Genomic DNA, 17816 nt, shown 5'->3' on the forward strand with positions numbered 1-17816 from the left:
ATTCCTGTGCTCTGTAAAGAATTCTCCAAATAACTCCTTAAACCTCCCAAGAAAAACAGATGTTCATTCGTCCATCGATTGAGAGAGAAAGGACTCTGTAACAGGATGGAGAACCGAAAAGTAGACACATAAAGTATCTAGGCGCAGAAATCATACTCCTCCTCACCAAGATCCTGCCAATCCTCACCCTCACCCTCGTCCTTCTCAGCCTCTGACTTCTTGATGGCAGTCTTAGCACGATTAGCAGCCATAAGTTCAGCCGCAGCTACATTAGGCGCAAGATCAACCCACTCATCCTCGACTTCACGGGCAATCATACGTCTTGACTCCTTCTTGACACGACGGACATTACTGTTGGTGGTGGAACCGGCCGTGACACGGATAGAACGTGGAAGGTGCATGGAACCGCTACGTGAAGTGACGACTTCCTTGTCGGAACCCTTACCATCTCTCTTTTCGAGAGCCAAAGACGCATCTGTATGATCAATATCCTTGCCCTTGATAATAACCGATTCAAAAGTCTTTTCCATATCATTCAAAATCTCAGCAGTAGCCTTGGCGTCAATTATTAACTGTTGCGGAAGAGCCATGGCATCCCAATCGGTGCTGAAGACCTTCTTCTGAGCGAAGGCAGCACGCACGATCTCCTTGACATGGGCTTCGATTTCAGAGCGCGGGACACCATCGACTTGATTTGACTTCTCGAATGACCGAGCGATGTAGGCGCGAAAGGATGCGGGCCAATCTTCCTTGGCTTTTGTCTTTGGTGCAGGGGTCTTTGGTGTAGATGACGCAGCAGTATCCGCAGTACCGCGAATGTAAGGAGCAAACCCATTGGTACGCTCTCCAAGCAAATCAAAGCTCAAGTCCTTCTCTATGACTCTGGGTGGTTCGTGGGAGGTCCAATGGACTGGACGCGGAAGGGAAGCGGCGATGGCGTCTTGCTTCTTCATAGCGTTCGTCATAAGAGGCTTGCCGAGATCTTGGGGCATGAAACCGCTGTAATAGGGTAACTTGAAGTTCTCTCCTGTGAAGGCGGTGGTCTTATTTGAAGGGCCTTGGGTAGAGCCTGTGCTATTGATTGGAGAAGCGTTCTCGTTGACCAAATTCTCCTTCTGAACACGAGTTTCTGCAGTCTCAAGGTCCTTCTTGGCTTCTCTGGCTCTAGGAGTATGTGGAGCGAAGTTGGCTGAGTCGTAGTACGCACTTGGGATGTAATCACTGGTCGAAGGCGAGGGATTACTACTAAGAGTAGGCTTGCTCCGAACTGAAGGGGAACCTGCGAGTCTTGAGGGCAACCCAGTAGAGACGTATTTCTTTCTAGCCTTGGTATCATCGATTGTTCTAAGGTAATAATTGGATTCCCGGTCAACTGGTTGAGACTTGACAACAAGCTTATCAATACTGGCTTCAGGACTCGACTTGTTGTGAAGCTCAAAGTCGGTATCCCAAACCCTAGTTCCAACAAGGGCGACTGTTTTGAACTCTGAAGCGTGTTGGTTCGAAGAGGCAGCATACATGGTCTTCTTATTGGCCCCTAAGACGACAGGTCTTGAGAATATGGTGGACTGTTCCATGATTTCTGGGTCACCATTATTTGTCTCTTTGGCTGAGCCTTGATGATAAGTTGAAGTGACAGTCTTCCTATTTCGATGAAAATTCAGTGCATCATATTTGACCTTTCCATCCGCTGCCTTGGTAGCACCAACCTGCGAAGCTCTGCGTGCGAGCGACTGCTGCAACAGCTTACAGGTGTAGTAGTCGACCATGTAAGATGGTTCATGGTGCGTGTTGACAGTCACGACGGCTCTATTTCTAATGGCCTTCCACTCCTGGAGATCTGTTGAAGCTTTGGGGATATGCGTCTTGGAAGGTGAATGGTACCAAAAGTTAGGAGGGATGGATTCGTCAGCATGTGAGATATTCGAGGACTGGGTCGTAGGCTTGGTGGTCAAGTTGTCGGCACTTGCTCCTTTCTCGTTTTCAGCTACATCAGTGGAAGATTTAGCCTGACCAGAACCATTACTAAAATCGGTTGCCTTCATAAAGTCGTTGTGTTGACGGAAGATGCGCTGGCTGTCTTCTAAAGCGTTGTCCAACTTGTCAGTCAATAGGGAATCCTTGAACACCAGCTTGGTACGGCCAGCCTTACGATCTTCGACAAGCTTATTGGCTGCAAAGGCTTCAATCTCCTTGCATCTTTCTGCAGATCTAACAAGGTGCAAGATCGTAGATTGTCCCTTGCGTTGCTCCTTTCCCTGACCTTCAACGTTTACACCTTTCGACTGGATATTTTCAGCTTCGAAATGTTTGTTTTGTTTTGTCGTATCATTGTTCTGGGACTTCTGAGTGCGAAGGTACGCAGCTTGCTTTTCAAACGGAGATTCTGCGGTACCTTGGAGGGTAGCATCCTCTGTCGAGCTGTCTACAGAAGTTGAAGCCGCCTCCATTCCTTGCTTTGTGTTTGCCTGAGAAGCAGTCAATATCTCCCGGGGCTCTCCTAAAAGGGTGCAGTCAGAGCAGGGGTGGGTGACGTTGAAAATCTTTGGGACGGAGGCTTGGGTTGGGCGCAGGACTTTCTGGATTCTGAGACAGGTACACGGGGATGCGTGATGGATTCGAGGGAGGACTGGATGAGAAGCTTGATGATGGCAGGAGTATGCTATATATTATTAGCGCCGCTCTTTTTTCTGTTGTCTTGTTGGGGCGTCGTGTGATATTTCGAGTGTGAATTTCATTAGAAAATGAACAAGCGTTCAAGAGAGGCACCGCGAAGATAAGGCATTAAGTATAGAACAGAAACAAGAATAGCATGTCTGAATACTAGTATGCTTTGAAAAAGGGATGACTCCTAACAAGACTGAATTCCAAAGGTAACTTACCAATCTTGTTCAAGTAACATTCTTCCTTGTCTTCCTCCTTGTGGTTTCGGTCGTCAGCGTCGCGCTTTGGGGAGGGCACATAGGGAACCAGCGGAATAGCCCGGTTGGTGGGCCGATCTTGGGTAGTTGGCGGAGGCATCTTGTCGCGCGATGTATTGCTGATTCAACCTGTGGCATTCGAAGGTCTGAGCTAGGTGGTGGTTGGTTCTTGGGAAGATAGAATCTGGTCGAAGGGATTGTGGTGTTGATAGGGAGTAGAGTGGAGGCTGAAGAGCGCGAGGGCGGTGCTTTTGTATTGCTGCTAAGCGACGACGAGGACGATGAGTGCGTCGTTTTAAAACAATAATTCACTTTTAGGCTTGCGACAGTCACAAACTACCAAATCAAGACAAGAATGTGTCTATCACCAGTCGTTGGAACAATGAATGAGTCTTTAGAATGCAAATGTAGCCTGTTCAAGTGGTGAAACCTATTTGTTTACTCTGTGATATGTCTGTCAATAACACCCTCCCCGCCGATTAATCAAGCAGGGTCTGCCAAGAAAGTTTTTTTTTTTAGATTTCTCATCGTTTTATATACACCTTCAAAGTGGAACGATATTACATCAGACATCTCCGTGACTACTATATCTAAGCTTTGGAAGATCTAACAAACCCTCTAGAAGGAGCAGCACCCAGGCCGAATTTATTTCCAACCCTTGACCTCTATTATCCAAAATCCCACTTTTTTCTATCTGGTTCATTCCAGCTACAATTTCTCCAGCAAATCAATGCATTTGGACACTCATAATACCATGTCCGCTGGATCCGAGACATTCTGGAAAGCATGTGTGCTTACACCCACGTTTGCCCATACTTTGAGAAATTTGTCAAATTCCCAGAGAGGAATCTTTGTCAAGTAAGCATTCATGTGGTATTGGTATCAAGATAAAGCCTTTGGGAAGTACAGATCGCACATGTCCTTGAGTTGGCCGTAACTGAAACCCCGTTGATGACACGGGTCTAACCTGCCAAGGTAATGAAAGACTATAGAGACCAATAGGGATTTAAAGCACTTTTAATCTTGTGAAATGAAGTTTCATGAATTCTGGAATGAACCTGCGCCATGGAATCCTCTCAGACGAGGGCTACCTCCGAGGCTCCGTCACTCGGACTTAGAGCTATTGCAATACACGCGAAAGGCAAACGATTGATATTGAAGCTGTCTTAGATACTATGTCTAATAAAAACATATTGTCCACCTCACGCGATGTTAAGTTGATAATACCTAGGAGCGGTGATGCCCAAAGATGCTTGGTGCAGTAGGTATAGAATCATGATCGGCTAGAATTGTCGCATCCTGTCTAGCCCTCACAATCACGTTAGCGAAACAATTCCAGCACTTGTGTCTAACTAAATAATCGAAAGTCTATATCGACAAAACCTTGGACGGCCACGTCGATAATACGTGGTTCAGGGCAAAGCGGTTCGAATACGGACAATAATCAACGGCGAACCATCGGAAAAAGTATTAAATTACGTTCGCAGATTAGAACCTCACACACACATTCGATTGTCGGTTTCTAATTCAGTTACACAAGTTTTTGATACTGATATGTGTGCTTGAAGAGAAGCTGGCGTTGCCTTGACGTATTTGGTTTTTCTTTTCAGTTTTCTCGATAGTTTGTTGATTTTAGGATAAGCGAGGACCAAGACTGAGATTTTGTAGCGAGGCAAATTCGGAGTTCCATAGGTGTTCAGAAAGACTGCAATCTGACAGAATATATCATAGCAGAATCCATACATAACGTGATATTTTACAATGTATATCAAGTCTTTAACGACAACAACATACAAACTTACATATAATTACTTAGTAATCTTGTTCAGACATACGCAAGGTTTTATCGCCCTTCTCTTTGAAATGCTTCCATTGTTTCACCACAAATCCTATATACTCCATTAAATTGCGAGCCAGACCATCGATTGTGATTAGTCCAAGAACCGTATTCAGAATCAGCGTGTAGAACGCCGGAGCTACCTCAGTGACCTTTTTATTGGTCTTCCTTCAGCAGCAGCGATAGTATAGATCCAGGCGTCATTGATTCTTTGCATTATTGCAAGGCTCTTTGGAGAAAGAAGCAGCATTGGGTAGTAATGAAGCCTTGACAGGCATGCATTTGTTCATACAATCAATCTATCTACGCAGCATCCCCCGGCATCATTAGCATTAACTCGTTCAACCATGCAATATCCCATCCTCGAAGGCAAATGCATCAAACAATAAAAGCTTTGCTTCCTTCCACAAGCCCATCCATCAATTTTGTTACTGCTGCCCATTGCGGCATGAATCTTTGCACCTCATCCAATGCTGGAATTGTACCGAGCTCATTGTGATCGCTCCACCAGCAGACGACTCTCCCACTTCTGCCTTCGTCTCCTTCTCTTTTGCCTTCGCTGACTGGCCACTCAATATCAACGATCCATTCACGGTCCCAATCTCTGTGCCAGAGTTTGATCTGGTCGCTTCCGCTTTCCGGTACGTTGTCCCATTTACCGTCACTCTTGGCAGCGCCGTGAACCTCAAATGCCGTGAATGGGTCATCAAAGCGGATGATGCAGGCTTTAGTGTCGACGGCAGAAATGTTGAAAGTAGCTTTATTTAGACCTTTGGCGCGACTTACTTTGGAGCTCAACCAGTCTTTGTAGCCCTTCTCTGGGGGGACACCTTCCTTGACGTTATCGACAACCTTGGGTGGTATTCCGCTCCATGAGCAGTAAGATAGGCCTTGGCGAATGTTGTCGTTGGGCTTGCAGGATATATTTTGGCCGGCGGCTGAAGGTATATCTGTGATGATTTCTCGGACGTATTCTTCAACACCGGCAAGTGTGACCTGGTTTATACCACTGTCGAGATCCACTGTTTGCTGAAAGTATACCTTGAAGCGGTTGTTCGAGGAGAATGGGAAAGCGACGAGGTTGTAGATGAGAGTGCCGATAAATATGAGGAAGAAGAATGTCGGCACGTGATGTGTTATGCGGTGCATGAATGGTGTGACAGGTAAGACCAGGAGGATAGAGAACAGGGAAATGAGCAAATAGGGCAGAAGAAGAGGACTGCCATCCGAACCAGTTTGGACTAGAGCTGCAACAATGAGGAGACCCACTTGGCCGGTGACGACGATGATGAACGGCCCTACAGAAAACAGGGGAGTTAGCCATTGCTACACCTGGAATGCTTTGGGAAGGGGATGAGATGATATTCCTCGTTTTCATGAGAGATAACGGGTTCCCCCAACACCTACCCAGCAAAAGAAACTGAAGCAGCCATGTCCATGTGGGCAATTTCCCAGACCATCTCTGCTCATCCCCGAAAGCAATCGTTTCGTCGTCTGCACCATCGGCACCATCGGCACCATCAACAGCGGCGGGAATGACGCGTCGATAGCCTCTTGCAAAACTCGCCCCAAGTGTACTCCGGTGACCATTGCCTCCAACCAGAGGGGTCGTCTCACTAGGCTCGTCATCTCCGTCTCCTCCAGGGTCATCTCCTTGTGCATCGCCCGTTGATATTATACCATCGGAATGAGGGATCGCGTCAAACCCATCCCTGGTCTCGTGCTCATCGTGGGCAGCTTCGACTACCAGGCTCTTTTTCGGAAGCGCAAAGAGTTCGCACAAACCTATGAAAGCTGCCAGAAAAATAGAACCTTGATAGAATACAAACATATACCCGCCGCTGACTTTGTAACGATCTTCAAAGACGGTAGCGCCGACGAGAACGATCCATCCAAGGGCAAACAACCACAGTAGCGCATATACACGGTGGAGTGCTGAAGGTCGAACAAAGTTGCAACCAGCCATAAGGAACCAAAAAACGCAGAAGAATAAGCTCAGCGACATCGACCATACGGCGTACTGTGAAGAGTATACAATCAGAGGATTGATTTTTCTGAGCAGAAAAGCAGCCCCAAAGGTTATTGCTCCAGAAATGATGAGCACGATCGGGAATCGGAACGCCCCTCGCCAGCCTTTCAAGGATACAGCCTCACTTTCATGGCCTTCTGGTTTAATAGCCCCAGCGAACAGATAGTACTTATCCTGACGAGCCAAAAGATATGACACGAGTATTAAAATGAGTGGCGAAGCAATGAGTATCGTAAGAGACCAAGCGAATAGTGTTCTCAACCTGAACACCGCCATGGTCTTGCCAAATAAGTCAAACCACACACCATCACTGCCACGTCCATTCTTGACTTTGCCAGTAGCATGGTCGCCTCGAGGACCGACGAACTGTTTCGTATGCGATGTTAGATACTCCATTGACGCAACGGAGGCAGACAGCATATGCCAAAGCGAGTCTCTGGAGGCATGCTTAGCATCATCCTGGTCTGTATGATATCTGGCCCTGGGTTCCCAAAATGTGACGTCAAGTCCACGGTATCCCTCAGCTCGGAAAACAACGTAATCGGTTTCACTTCTAATGAAGCCCAGAGCGAAACCATCCGCGCTGACAACGGTACCCAGTGGATGGGGAGCTTTCGCATACGCCCGAGTGACTTCCGAATCGGTACTGCGGAACAGCATAGCTCGACCTCCAGCACCGGCACCTTCGAGGTTCAGGAATGCATGGACGAAAGTGGCCATTGGATGTGAGAGGAAAGCTTTAGCGCCATAAAGTCCGTCCTCCTCGCCATTGTTCAGCAAGACAATGACGCCTCTTTTCGGAGTGTTGCCCGGAGTGGTGAAATACTTGACCAATTGCAGTGCCGTGACGACCCCCATTCCGTCATCTGTAGCTCCATATCCTGTTGATACACTGTCGAAGTGGGCATTGACCATGACCCCTCCTTTTCCATGAAGTCTATGGGTGTATGGGGGCAGGGGTTTCCACCATTCCTCTTCCTCATCTTCTGTTCCACGGATATAGACAATGATATTGTTTCCCTCGAAGTATGTGCTGATCCCCAGCTTTCTTCCACTAACTCCAATGCTCGTGAGAGCGTTACTTGTGTAGTTCGAGACGAGGTCGTTAAAGATGACAGCAGCAGGTTGCTCTGACCGGATTCCAAGCCCTCCACGATCTGCAGACTCGTCATGATCTTCTGTGACCGAGTGCATGTCGATATCCTGCGCCTCATTGCCGCTCGATTCCAAAACGTAAGGCACCGCATTCAAGTTCTCCCCCGTCTGGTATTTCACCCCATTGCTGTCCAGAATCTCCTCCACTCTCTTCAACAGCCAATTCCTGACTTCGTCGTTCCTTCGACTGTTGAAAGGATGGTAGCCATTGCTCAACTCTGCCAGGTCCAGCCAAGCTTCGGTGAGATTCAATCCACGGTAGACTGTGGGATTCTCTGGCGCTGAAGGAACTGTTTCGTGCACAATGAGCAGAGGGATAAAGATGCCGAGGTACACTATAGCAGTAACCAGTGTCACGGCCATAGGAACGAAAGCGAATGGATTATACCATCTCATCGTTGCTGGCTTGGAGACTGAAGGGCGGGACAGCTGTTGGAGCTCGTCGTGAAGCTCATGTCATGTCATCGAGGTGGCTGGGAGCTTGGGAAGGTGCTTGCCTGCCAGAACAAGGTCAATGCACTAGCGCGGGGTAGCTCGACGACATGTCATCGATAGCCAGCTGGGTAGACGATGAACAATCACTTCAATCATCCCTATCAAAACATAGCAAATCCAGAGATTTTACATATCACAACTTTCACATTTTTCTGGATCAATCCTCTCGATAGGCACATAGGAGCACCGAGCTACTTATATGTTGGCCTTTGTGGGCACATTCCGAGCTTTTTGGACTGTATTCAGTTCTTGACGATATTGCTGATCAAACTTCCGCAGGACAAAGGCGAGAATTTTGTGATGCATCATTCGCTAGGGATGCAGTTGTTTTACTCATGGATTTCCATAGTCGTTTCTGCTACTTTGTTACATGCTGTTACGGCGACAAAGTCTTGGCATTGCTGAAGCCAGCTCAAACCCCAGCCAAGGCTCATGTTGCAGAAGGTTTTTTGTTTTCCCGAGTTGTATGGTGTATGGTGTCTCTGACTTGGTAGTTAGATCAGGTAACTGTCATCTGTCTGGTAATGGATAGGAAACTTGAACATTTCTGAGCCTCGAATCTTCAAGGGAGTAGTTGGAAGTCCTTTATGTTTTGAGTATCTTTGGCTTCTGACAGTCTAAGTTCCATATGTAGGGTTACTCGACCGAACTTTCTCAATTTTACAATTCAAATTATCTAGTCCGGTGACCTTTTTCAATTGCTCATCGAAAAGACCGACTGGAAGTAGCTTTCCCAAGCGTGCAAGCCACGCCTGGCCTCCTCGCCAGATCTGATGTGGCGGCATCGGCTTGGTGAGGTCCTTCACTACTCCTTCTGCCCATGTATCCGCATCAACGTAAGTCCTTTTCAAAGACTTTAGATTTTCACCAGACAGCATCTTCTCTGCCTCGTCTCTCGCACAATCATAAATTGACTCTTTTGGCAAGTCTGGGTGCGTCAAGTTGGCGAGGATGTTGGATTTTACGCCTCCAGTTTTCAGATCAACAACCTTGATGTTGAACGCCTGTAACTCCAGTCGAAGAATGTCAGAAAACATTGCCAACGCGGCTTTTGAAGCATTGTAGGCGGCTTGGAATGGAAGACCTGCGATGGATCCAACGGAAGTGTGATTGACGATCAATGCTCCATCTTTGGCTTCCATAAGCAGTGGTATGAATGCCTGGATGGTGGAGAGACATGACCAGAGGTTGAGATCGAATACTTTCTTCGCTTCAGGGATCGAGAGATCTGTGATGGGCATGTTGTATTGGGCACCAGCGTTGTTGATTAAGACGTCCAGTGCTCCTCCGGTCAATCTCATGATTTCAGAAACGCAGCTCTTTATGGATTCATCGGACACCACGTCTAATGTCAGAGTCTCGATATTCGCTGCTGTAAGAGATGCCATTTTCGAAGGGTTTCGTGCTGTAGCGAATACTCGATAGCCAGATTTTTGGTACGCCATCGCCAGTGCAGCACCGAGACCTCCATCCGAGCAGCCTGTGATGAGAACGGTCTTTTTTTGCTTGCTGGGAAGGGGTGACATTGTGAGATGTGGACTGGACGAAAATAATGTGCTTATTACTGATGAAGGTCCCGAAGAGATTTTTGATGGTATTTCACATTCAACGAGCGTGCTTCGAGCTTCTTAAATACTGATCTGGGTTGAGCATTCAACCGCCGTGGACGGATCTATTAGATGTACCCTCCGTAGTGTCTCACCAAATCGAACGGGATCTGGTTGGCGAGCTCGTAAAGAGACAGCCGCTTTGGGTTTAGCTTTATATATGGAGGCATCCAAGACCACGCATTTCAGCCGCACCGCAGTCCCAAGATACTACCATCAAACGCAACTTTTGTTCTTGGAAATGTGTTCGAAAAACTCTGTGGTCTCGGTCTTCAAATGGGGATTTCAGAGATACCCTTTGCAGGTCGAGTCTGATTCTATAAATACTGGATAGAGCAGGTTGCTAAGGCCAGTGCAGAAATAATAGGGCAAAACCTGCTTCCAGTGGTAAGCGACACAGACTTGTTGATTCTTACTTCACAATGTCTACTATTTTCTGATTTGTGAGTACGACGCCGTGGTTGATTGCCGAATCGCACTTCTTTAAGCCAGGAGCGGGGAAGCTTCAGTCTAGACCTCATCTGAACCTGAAACTAGCTGCAACGACAATCAGCTGTTATTTCGAATAGCGACGCAAGCTGTCCACTTGCTCATAAAGCACTCGAAAGCCGTCATTTACAGACTGATCGGACGATCTACCTAGGTATTTGTTCTATATCACACTGACAGCTTCTTCCATATCCACTGCGGTCTCCTGAAATTCGAAGCGGCCGGCGTACTGGCTTAGCTGGAGCTCGCCTAACTACACCAATATCAATAATACAATTGCTTAAGAAGACATCTTACAGCACTGACGGTCTTTTCGAGTACTTCAGATAAGGGATCGACAACACTCCCACTTCAGTATATAGTCCCTCAGCTCCAACCCACACTCACGATGGCCAAAGGACCCTACCTCACTCCCGCCTCTGTCCGCGCCTGGGAGGAATCCTCACCACTCAACGAGCGCCTCATCCGCCTCATCCGCTCCCTGTACTCTCTCATCGCAGTTCCCCTCCAAATCCCTCTCATCCTCCTCGATACCATGTTCAACACGCGATACTACGGCCGTCCATCATGGTCCTTCGGATTTCGCACTCTCCGCTGCATCGGCGCACACATCATTTGGTCTATGAACCCTGGAACCCGTCCCGTGCCAGATGTACTCAGTGATTCCGCACGTCAAGCGATCCGGAAGTTGAAAGGTACTTATAGAGCTGAATTGGTGGTTGTCCCTGCGAAGAAAGGAGTTTGGTACGGTGATGCGGTGCATGAGCGTGTCCACCCGAAGAAGTGTCCATGTTTCTGGATGTGGCTGGATGGGGAGATGGTGAATCCAAACCCAAGCTCAACACCGGACTCTAAACCTATCGAAGAGAGGAAAATTATGATGTACTTTGTTGGCGGCGGCATGGTGCAAGGCCATCCTCTCGAGTCGCCTCTACCATGGACCGTGATGAAGGTCACGCACATACCCATCTTCGGAGTCAACTTCCGTAAAGCCATTACACCAGAGACTGCTTTTCCAGCTGCATTGCAGGATGCAGTATCCGCATTTTTCTATCTCGTCGACCAAGGTTTCAAGCCAGAGAATATATGTATGATGGGAGACTCCGGAGGTGGCGGCATAGTAGCAACCACTATTCTGTACCTGCGCGCTTACCGGGATAAACTTCTACAGCCTGGAAGCTGTATTTTAGTCTCACCATTCATGGATCTCGTTGATGATTTCCACAGTGATGAGGATGCGCTGAATTTGGATATACTGAATCCCACGATGTGTTCTATCGCAGCAACACAATACACAACCAACCGACCTGACTTGCGCTTCACACTGCTATCTCCAGGTCAAGGAAATCTACCTCCTCCGTATACACTGGAAAGCTTACCGAATATGTTACTATGTTATGGTGACGCGGAGATCTTCATGCCGGGGATTCAGAGGTTCTTTGATGCGGTTATGCAACAGGGGAACAGGGTTGAATGTCATAGAGGGGTTGATCACGTTCATGTCTATCCATATTATTGTAAAGATAGAAGTCCTGGTGGATTTTATGGGAGATTAAATGCATTTTTGCATGGGGAGGTTAACGTCGGTGAAAGTCTCGACAAATAAGATAGCAACTTCCCAAGCCCCATCCAGCAAACGAAGCAGTCCCCACTAGAACCATGACGATAACTCTGGTAATGTCTCTCCTCCCTGCTACCACCTCCACTCCGCTCAATACACACACCAATAATCCCACCCTGAAATGGACTCGCCTGCTGCTCACCACCAGCAGACGCAGAGCCAGCTGCAGGCCATTCGCCTTGACTACTAGTAACAGGAAAAGCTATAGCCCTCTCTACCATAGCCTTATTCGCTAAACCAAGAATGAAGTCAGGCTCTGAAGTTGGGCCACAGCATCTGTATGCCTGCTCTCTAGTCGTTGCACGCCGTTTTGTACGACAAGGTTTACAGCGACCAGGCTCAGAAACTTTTGTATCGATTTTGTGGTTACATCTTCCGGGTGTTGCGTGGTCGCTGGGCTGGTTAATAGCAAGGCGGTGTTCGCACCGGGCGAAGATTGTATGGCCTGCAATGCACATTGTTGTTGCGTTGTAGTGGTTTAAAAATGTGGTTGGTGGTGTGAACTTCTTGTCCTCTGTGACGAGAGAGATATGTTTAGTGATGTAATGACAAGAGCAGATGAAATTCTGAGATCGATATTGAGACTTTGAAGATACGAGAGCAGCGAAGATGGGACGGAGATATAAGGACAAGAAAGGCATTGTTCCTCTCGTACACCTCGATAGCACAACAGATGAAAGACCACCAAATAAAAAGCATAATCGTTGTGTCCACAGCTTTTTGTCTCCATTGTGTTGATTATAATGCACAATGAACATGATCATCACTATTCAGATCTTGAGGGCCTCTTTGTGCTCGATTTGGACAATGGTGCTTTGTTCTACAAAGCACCAATAGGAAGAACCATTGACTCAAAGGAGTCGCAACTACAGTGGACGCTTGCCACCCTTTTGGATCTCAAAGAGATGGTGGATCTGGTGGCGAGAATTTTGCACCTGGCGGCGCTGCCTTGATGAAGAGTAAATCCCGGTCTCTATGAAGGAAGGACCATCGCGCCAACTACTTAAGCACAAACAAGCTCGGAGAGAATCTCAAAAACTGTCAAGGTCAACAACAAGCGTGCAATTCATTGAATAATACTATGCAGCCTGAAACAGTGGCCCTAATAGTCCGAATCCCCAACGCCAGATACCGATGTCCGTCTATACATCCTCCCTTCCCTTTCATCCAGCCATCCACATAGAAACTCAAGCAAAGCAATACATGTAGGTAGTAGACTGTCGTCCCTTCTCCGCCACGGAGATCAGATGGTCATATGAGATACTCCACAGTTGCAGGCTTAGTAGCCTGGAGGGCAGCTATGTGCTATGTTCCTGTTTCCGTTCTGTACCGTTCTAATTTGGGAGCCAGCTATCCTTAGCATCCCTCGCCCACTTTACCATCAACGATTTCGAGTCAAAATTGGGGTGTTTGGCTTGTATCGATTTGTCTGTTTCATGTCTGGTTGTTATCTCCATCCGCATCCTCTAGTTCTTCATCACCGTCGGCGTCCTCGTCGTCGGCATTCAGAACAGTAGCGCCCATCATCGCCGTGGCACCTATCATGCCTGTCATAGTCTGATCATCGTCGTCATCATCGGCGCTATTTGGATCATATCCACCTTGGCCAGGTTGAAGGTTATTCAGGTGGTGTCGAAGGCCGTTCACACCAACTCCCGAGAAGACACAGAATACATTTCTTTGGTGTTCTGTAAATTCTTTGGACAGATATCAGTACGGTATTGGTAAATATCAAAAGGACGACATACCGGCAGGGGCGTCTCGACAAAACTGCTCTAGATCAGCTCGAAGGAAGGCTTGGACGCCAGTCAAACTCAAATGAGTCAGCTTCTGGCAGTTATTTAGAAGAACAACAATGCTCTGTTATAACTGTTAGTTCGGTCAGGAGATGAGGTGAAGGGGGCCAACATTTAGAGTCAGATTAGTGCAATAAGAGAGATGGACTCTCTCAAGGCTGCTTCCGGCCATATGCTCAAAGAGCTCGCCATCAGCATTTCGGTAATGGCGAGGGTATCGAAGGCGACTCTGCGCCAAGGCGTAAACACTCTGATCAGTGATGTTCGAACACTTGACAAGACCTATTCTCCTCAGTTTTGGGAGAGTGGCGAGCTTTGTAACTGAAGCATCAGTCAGGTGGGTACAACATCCGAGATCAATGTATCTGATTCGGTTGCAGAGCTGCACGAGCTTAGTGACAGCAGAGTCTGTAATGTGATGACAATGACCGAGATGAAGATAGTGAAGGTTCTTTCCAAGCTTGCTAATGGCATTGACTGACACATCCGTTAGGTTTCTGCATTTAGCAAAGACTAGGTTCCTCAGCCGTGGCGCAACTTCGATAATCTTTTCAACAGCTCTATCTGTAAGACGAGCGCAGCTTGTCAAGTCAAGGATGCGGAGGTGCTCGTAAGTCTTGTCGTTTTCTAAGTTGAGAAATGCCATATCTGAGATAAGCTCGCAGTTCGCAAGCCGGAGTTCTCGCAATGTCTGGCCATTTGTGACGAGAGAAGTAACGGGGTCATTTCCGACGAGTTTGCATGAATGAAGGTCAATTTCGAGTATGTTGGGACAGTTTTCTGCGAATGCTATAATGGAGGAATCTTCGAGCTGTTCGCAGTCGTTGAGTTTGAGCTGGAAATCATTAGCATAGTACTTACTCGCCCTTGACAAGAGATCTTACTCTCTTAATGTATCTGCAGGAGTTCGCTACCGCAGTCATAGACAGATTGGATATCTTCGTGCAGCCAGAAATGTTTAGGCCTTGCAGCTTTTGGCAATTATCAGCCAAAGCAAACATTGATAGCTCGGTAACTTCCGTAACCCCAGATATATCCAAAGCCAGTAGATGATCGCTGTCCTCGAGAAGTCCCGTCACTCCAGAGTCCGTCAGCCCGTTGCAATTTGTCAAAGTCAACCGTTCAATCCGATTGCAGGATTGCAGGGCAAGTACGCTTCCATCACTACAATGGTCCGAAAGCTGGGCTAGGTTCAGTCGCTTGATGAAGTCCCGGTATGCGAAGTAAGGTTCTCGTTTGATGAGGGTGTTGCAGATAGAGCTGTGCTTGGTCCAAGTCACACAAGCAGGTCGGTGCCAAAGTAGATCAACACTATTTCGCGCCCACCTCTTCGACACAAGCATACAGGTCAACAAGTCGTGTGGACTACTGAGTTTCGAGAATATGCCGATAAGAACCTCCGCAGGCAGGCGGTTTGAAGCTGCTACACAGCTCTCCTCAGACACGGCCATATCTGAGAATGTGGGCACTCCGATAGAAGACTGCGAGTCGTTATTGCCGACATAGAAGTCAGACTCTTCATAATCTGCGCGAGCAGGCGAGTTACTCGATGATGATTGTGAATCGCCTTCTGGGTCCGGAGTGCCGCGATAAGAGGATTCGGTCTCGAGGGGCGCCATCGTGGGTACTTGGGACCTCATTGTGTCGTCGGGCTGAATTAATCCTGGAAAGAGCGACGAGGTAGTCGTGAAGACTGTCGGACCTCGTGCCCTCGATGCTTTGTGATGATTGCGAGTCTCGGATGCGTGATTCAGTGCTCTGGGCCCGTCTGCGAGTCGATGTATTGTGGAGGGGGACCGCTCGTAAGCCTTCAGCCTTGTGAGTGACGGAGATTTGAACGTTGGCGTCGGTTGTGTCTAGTTGTCGTTGAGGGCTATAATCATCGTTCGCGACAATACCGATACTGGCGGCGATGGCGGTGGCCGATGCGTCGCGTTGAGCGAGTGTTGAGGGCGGCGTTTATTGCTTTGTGATCAGATTATGGCGATGTTTGACCTGGAGGATTGAAGTGGTGGAAGCAATGCACGGCAGCACCGCATCACATCTGATGCAAGGCTATGATTGGTCTCGCTTACAGTATGGGCTGGGAATGGTGAATGATTTGGCACGTGAGAGGAGTATTTTGGGACATTTCTGCCAAAAGCAGAGGCCAGCAGACATGGTTTATAATGCACATAGTATCGAGTTCTTCCTAATACCACGGCTCTCGATTTAGTAGTCCGGGTCTAAGACCGTCACATAAGAATAGACGGCTGATAAGCAGTTCTAGCCTCTACCAAGGATCCGGGATGGATCAACAGCACTACTCAAATATCGCTATTGATATCAAGAGCAGGCATTACGAATCTCCTCATACTTATAAAAGCAGGATCGGATAGTTTCTGACATTCTGAGACTTCACAAGTCGAGTATAACATCTGGATTAGCTGAGCTTGGTTTAGACGTACTCTAATTTAGGAATACTGTATGCCAAAGCTAACATATGGCATTAGGTAGTACTACCTCTCCGTTGGCCTGCTGCTGGGGCTGCACTTCACTTCAGGCGGTTGCTACAGGTACCAGATACCTTCCTACCTACACAGGCATCAACGGCATCCTCAGTGAAATCACGTGGTCAAGTGCAAACCCTGGCAGCAACCGAGCGGATAAAGGCCCAGTTAAAGCTCTGGCCCTTCCGCTTATGGAAATGCCACTTTGTTTCAACTATGTTATGGTTTTAAATGTATATCTAGCTGGTTTAATAGTGATGTATTGATTTTGATTTATATTTAGGTAAGGATATGGGTATATACATTTTCCTTTGATTTTCACTTTTGACTTTTGCTTTTCCTTTAGGGGTCGTGTATTATGAGTTTCGGCAACGTCTCATGGCGATATCCCCCTTCCACGATACAGCCGTATAGTCGGGGCATGAAATTTATTATTTTGCTGGCATACAAGGCAATTGTTGCTGTTCTGAGTGTCTACTGTTATCGTTCGTATCCTTGGACTTCAGATTGAGCAGGACGCTATTTAATTAATAGTTGCTGTTCATCTCATGTAGGCCACAAAATAAAGCTTGCGTCAAGTTCTGGGCGACTGTTGCATGCTCAGCTGGTGTGTGTTGCGTGGTGCAAAGGGATGAAACATCCAGCGTATTGGAAGGATGATGCGCAAAGGGCTCTGGTAGTGGTGAGCAGGTGGTGAAGCTATACTCTGAACAGCCAGCAGGTCAAGGTGTCATTTTCCCCTAGAGCAGATGAAATCGACCATGCAGAGGCTATCTTTGCAATCAAAGAAGAGCATTTCGTCATAAATAAAGGAGATCGCTGGGATCATGAGCTCTTGATGAGGATCGTGACCAAGAGAGTGAAAAGCTCCGAGAACAAAGGCAAATGAGACCCTTCTTCAATGTGAAGGACAACTTCGGGGCCACATGGTTTGTAGAACCCGAGGACTGGAGATATCTTATGTAAGAGCTGGGAAGGGAACGATTATGAATGAAATACAAGCTATCGCTTACAGTAGACGGGAACAGAAACAGTCCTTGAAGAAAGCAAGCAGTTGAGCGATGAGAATGAAATTTGGAAGAGGGAGACATGGAAGAAAGTGGACAGAAAGGCAGGGTGTCATACGAAAAATAGCCCGAAAGAGATATGATGAGTTCAACTGCAAGAAATATAATAGCATAATAACACAACAGCAATAGCAAAACAGTGAACAGCGTAAGAAGATAGCGAAGAATACACACTCTGTACATCGTAAGGTGGTACAGTCAACCAATGGTGATCTTCCTCTCTCCAGCTTGTGATGTCAACAACCGCAATTTTGGAGGGGCTTCCCAGAATCTCCAAGAAAGGAGCTAGCAACCACTCCCAAGGAACAAC

At 47.4% G+C, this 17816-nt stretch overlaps 5 protein-coding genes across 5 annotated transcripts; 1 reads left to right on the forward strand and 4 right to left on the reverse strand.

Annotated features, from left to right (window-relative positions):
• Positions 1-137: 137 nt before the first annotated feature.
• Positions 138-3021, reverse strand: ONS95_006618 (uncharacterized protein; the record flags this gene model as incomplete). Its single annotated transcript, XM_058500084.1, has 2 exons — positions 138-2500; positions 2883-3021. 2 exons carry the CDS (start codon positions 3019-3021, stop codon positions 138-140), a joined length of 2502 nt encoding a protein of 833 aa, XP_058349919.1.
• Positions 3022-5136: 2115 nt separating this feature from the next.
• On the reverse strand, positions 5137-8338 carry ONS95_006619 (uncharacterized protein; the record flags this gene model as incomplete). Its single annotated transcript, XM_058500085.1, has 2 exons — positions 5137-6056; positions 6166-8338. The coding sequence occupies 2 exons, from the start codon at positions 8336-8338 to the stop codon at positions 5137-5139; spliced, it is 3093 nt and encodes a 1030-aa protein (XP_058349920.1).
• A 716-nt stretch (positions 8339-9054) lies between these two features.
• ONS95_006620 (uncharacterized protein) lies at positions 9055-9963 on the reverse strand (the record flags this gene model as incomplete). The annotated part of the gene is made up of 1 exon (XM_058500086.1): positions 9055-9963. One exon carries the CDS (start codon positions 9961-9963, stop codon positions 9055-9057), a length of 909 nt encoding a protein of 302 aa, XP_058349921.1.
• A 958-nt stretch (positions 9964-10921) lies between these two features.
• On the forward strand, positions 10922-12139 carry ONS95_006621 (uncharacterized protein; the record flags this gene model as incomplete). The annotated part of the gene is made up of 1 exon (XM_058500087.1): positions 10922-12139. The coding sequence occupies one exon, from the start codon at positions 10922-10924 to the stop codon at positions 12137-12139; it is 1218 nt and encodes a 405-aa protein (XP_058349922.1).
• Positions 12140-13588: 1449 nt separating this feature from the next.
• On the reverse strand, positions 13589-15569 carry GRR1 (SCF ubiquitin ligase complex subunit; the record flags this gene model as incomplete). The annotated part of the gene is made up of 4 exons (XM_058500088.1): positions 13589-13851; positions 13903-14014; positions 14063-14785; positions 14835-15569. 4 exons carry the CDS (start codon positions 15567-15569, stop codon positions 13589-13591), a joined length of 1833 nt encoding a protein of 610 aa, XP_058349923.1.
• Positions 15570-17816: the final 2247 nt, after the last annotated feature.

This window comes from Cadophora gregata, assembly GCF_030347475.1.
Source record: "Cadophora gregata isolate MNR1 chromosome Unknown scaffold_18, whole genome shotgun sequence".
In the NCBI taxonomy this organism is placed as follows: domain Eukaryota; kingdom Fungi; phylum Ascomycota; class Leotiomycetes; order Helotiales; family Ploettnerulaceae; genus Cadophora; species Cadophora gregata.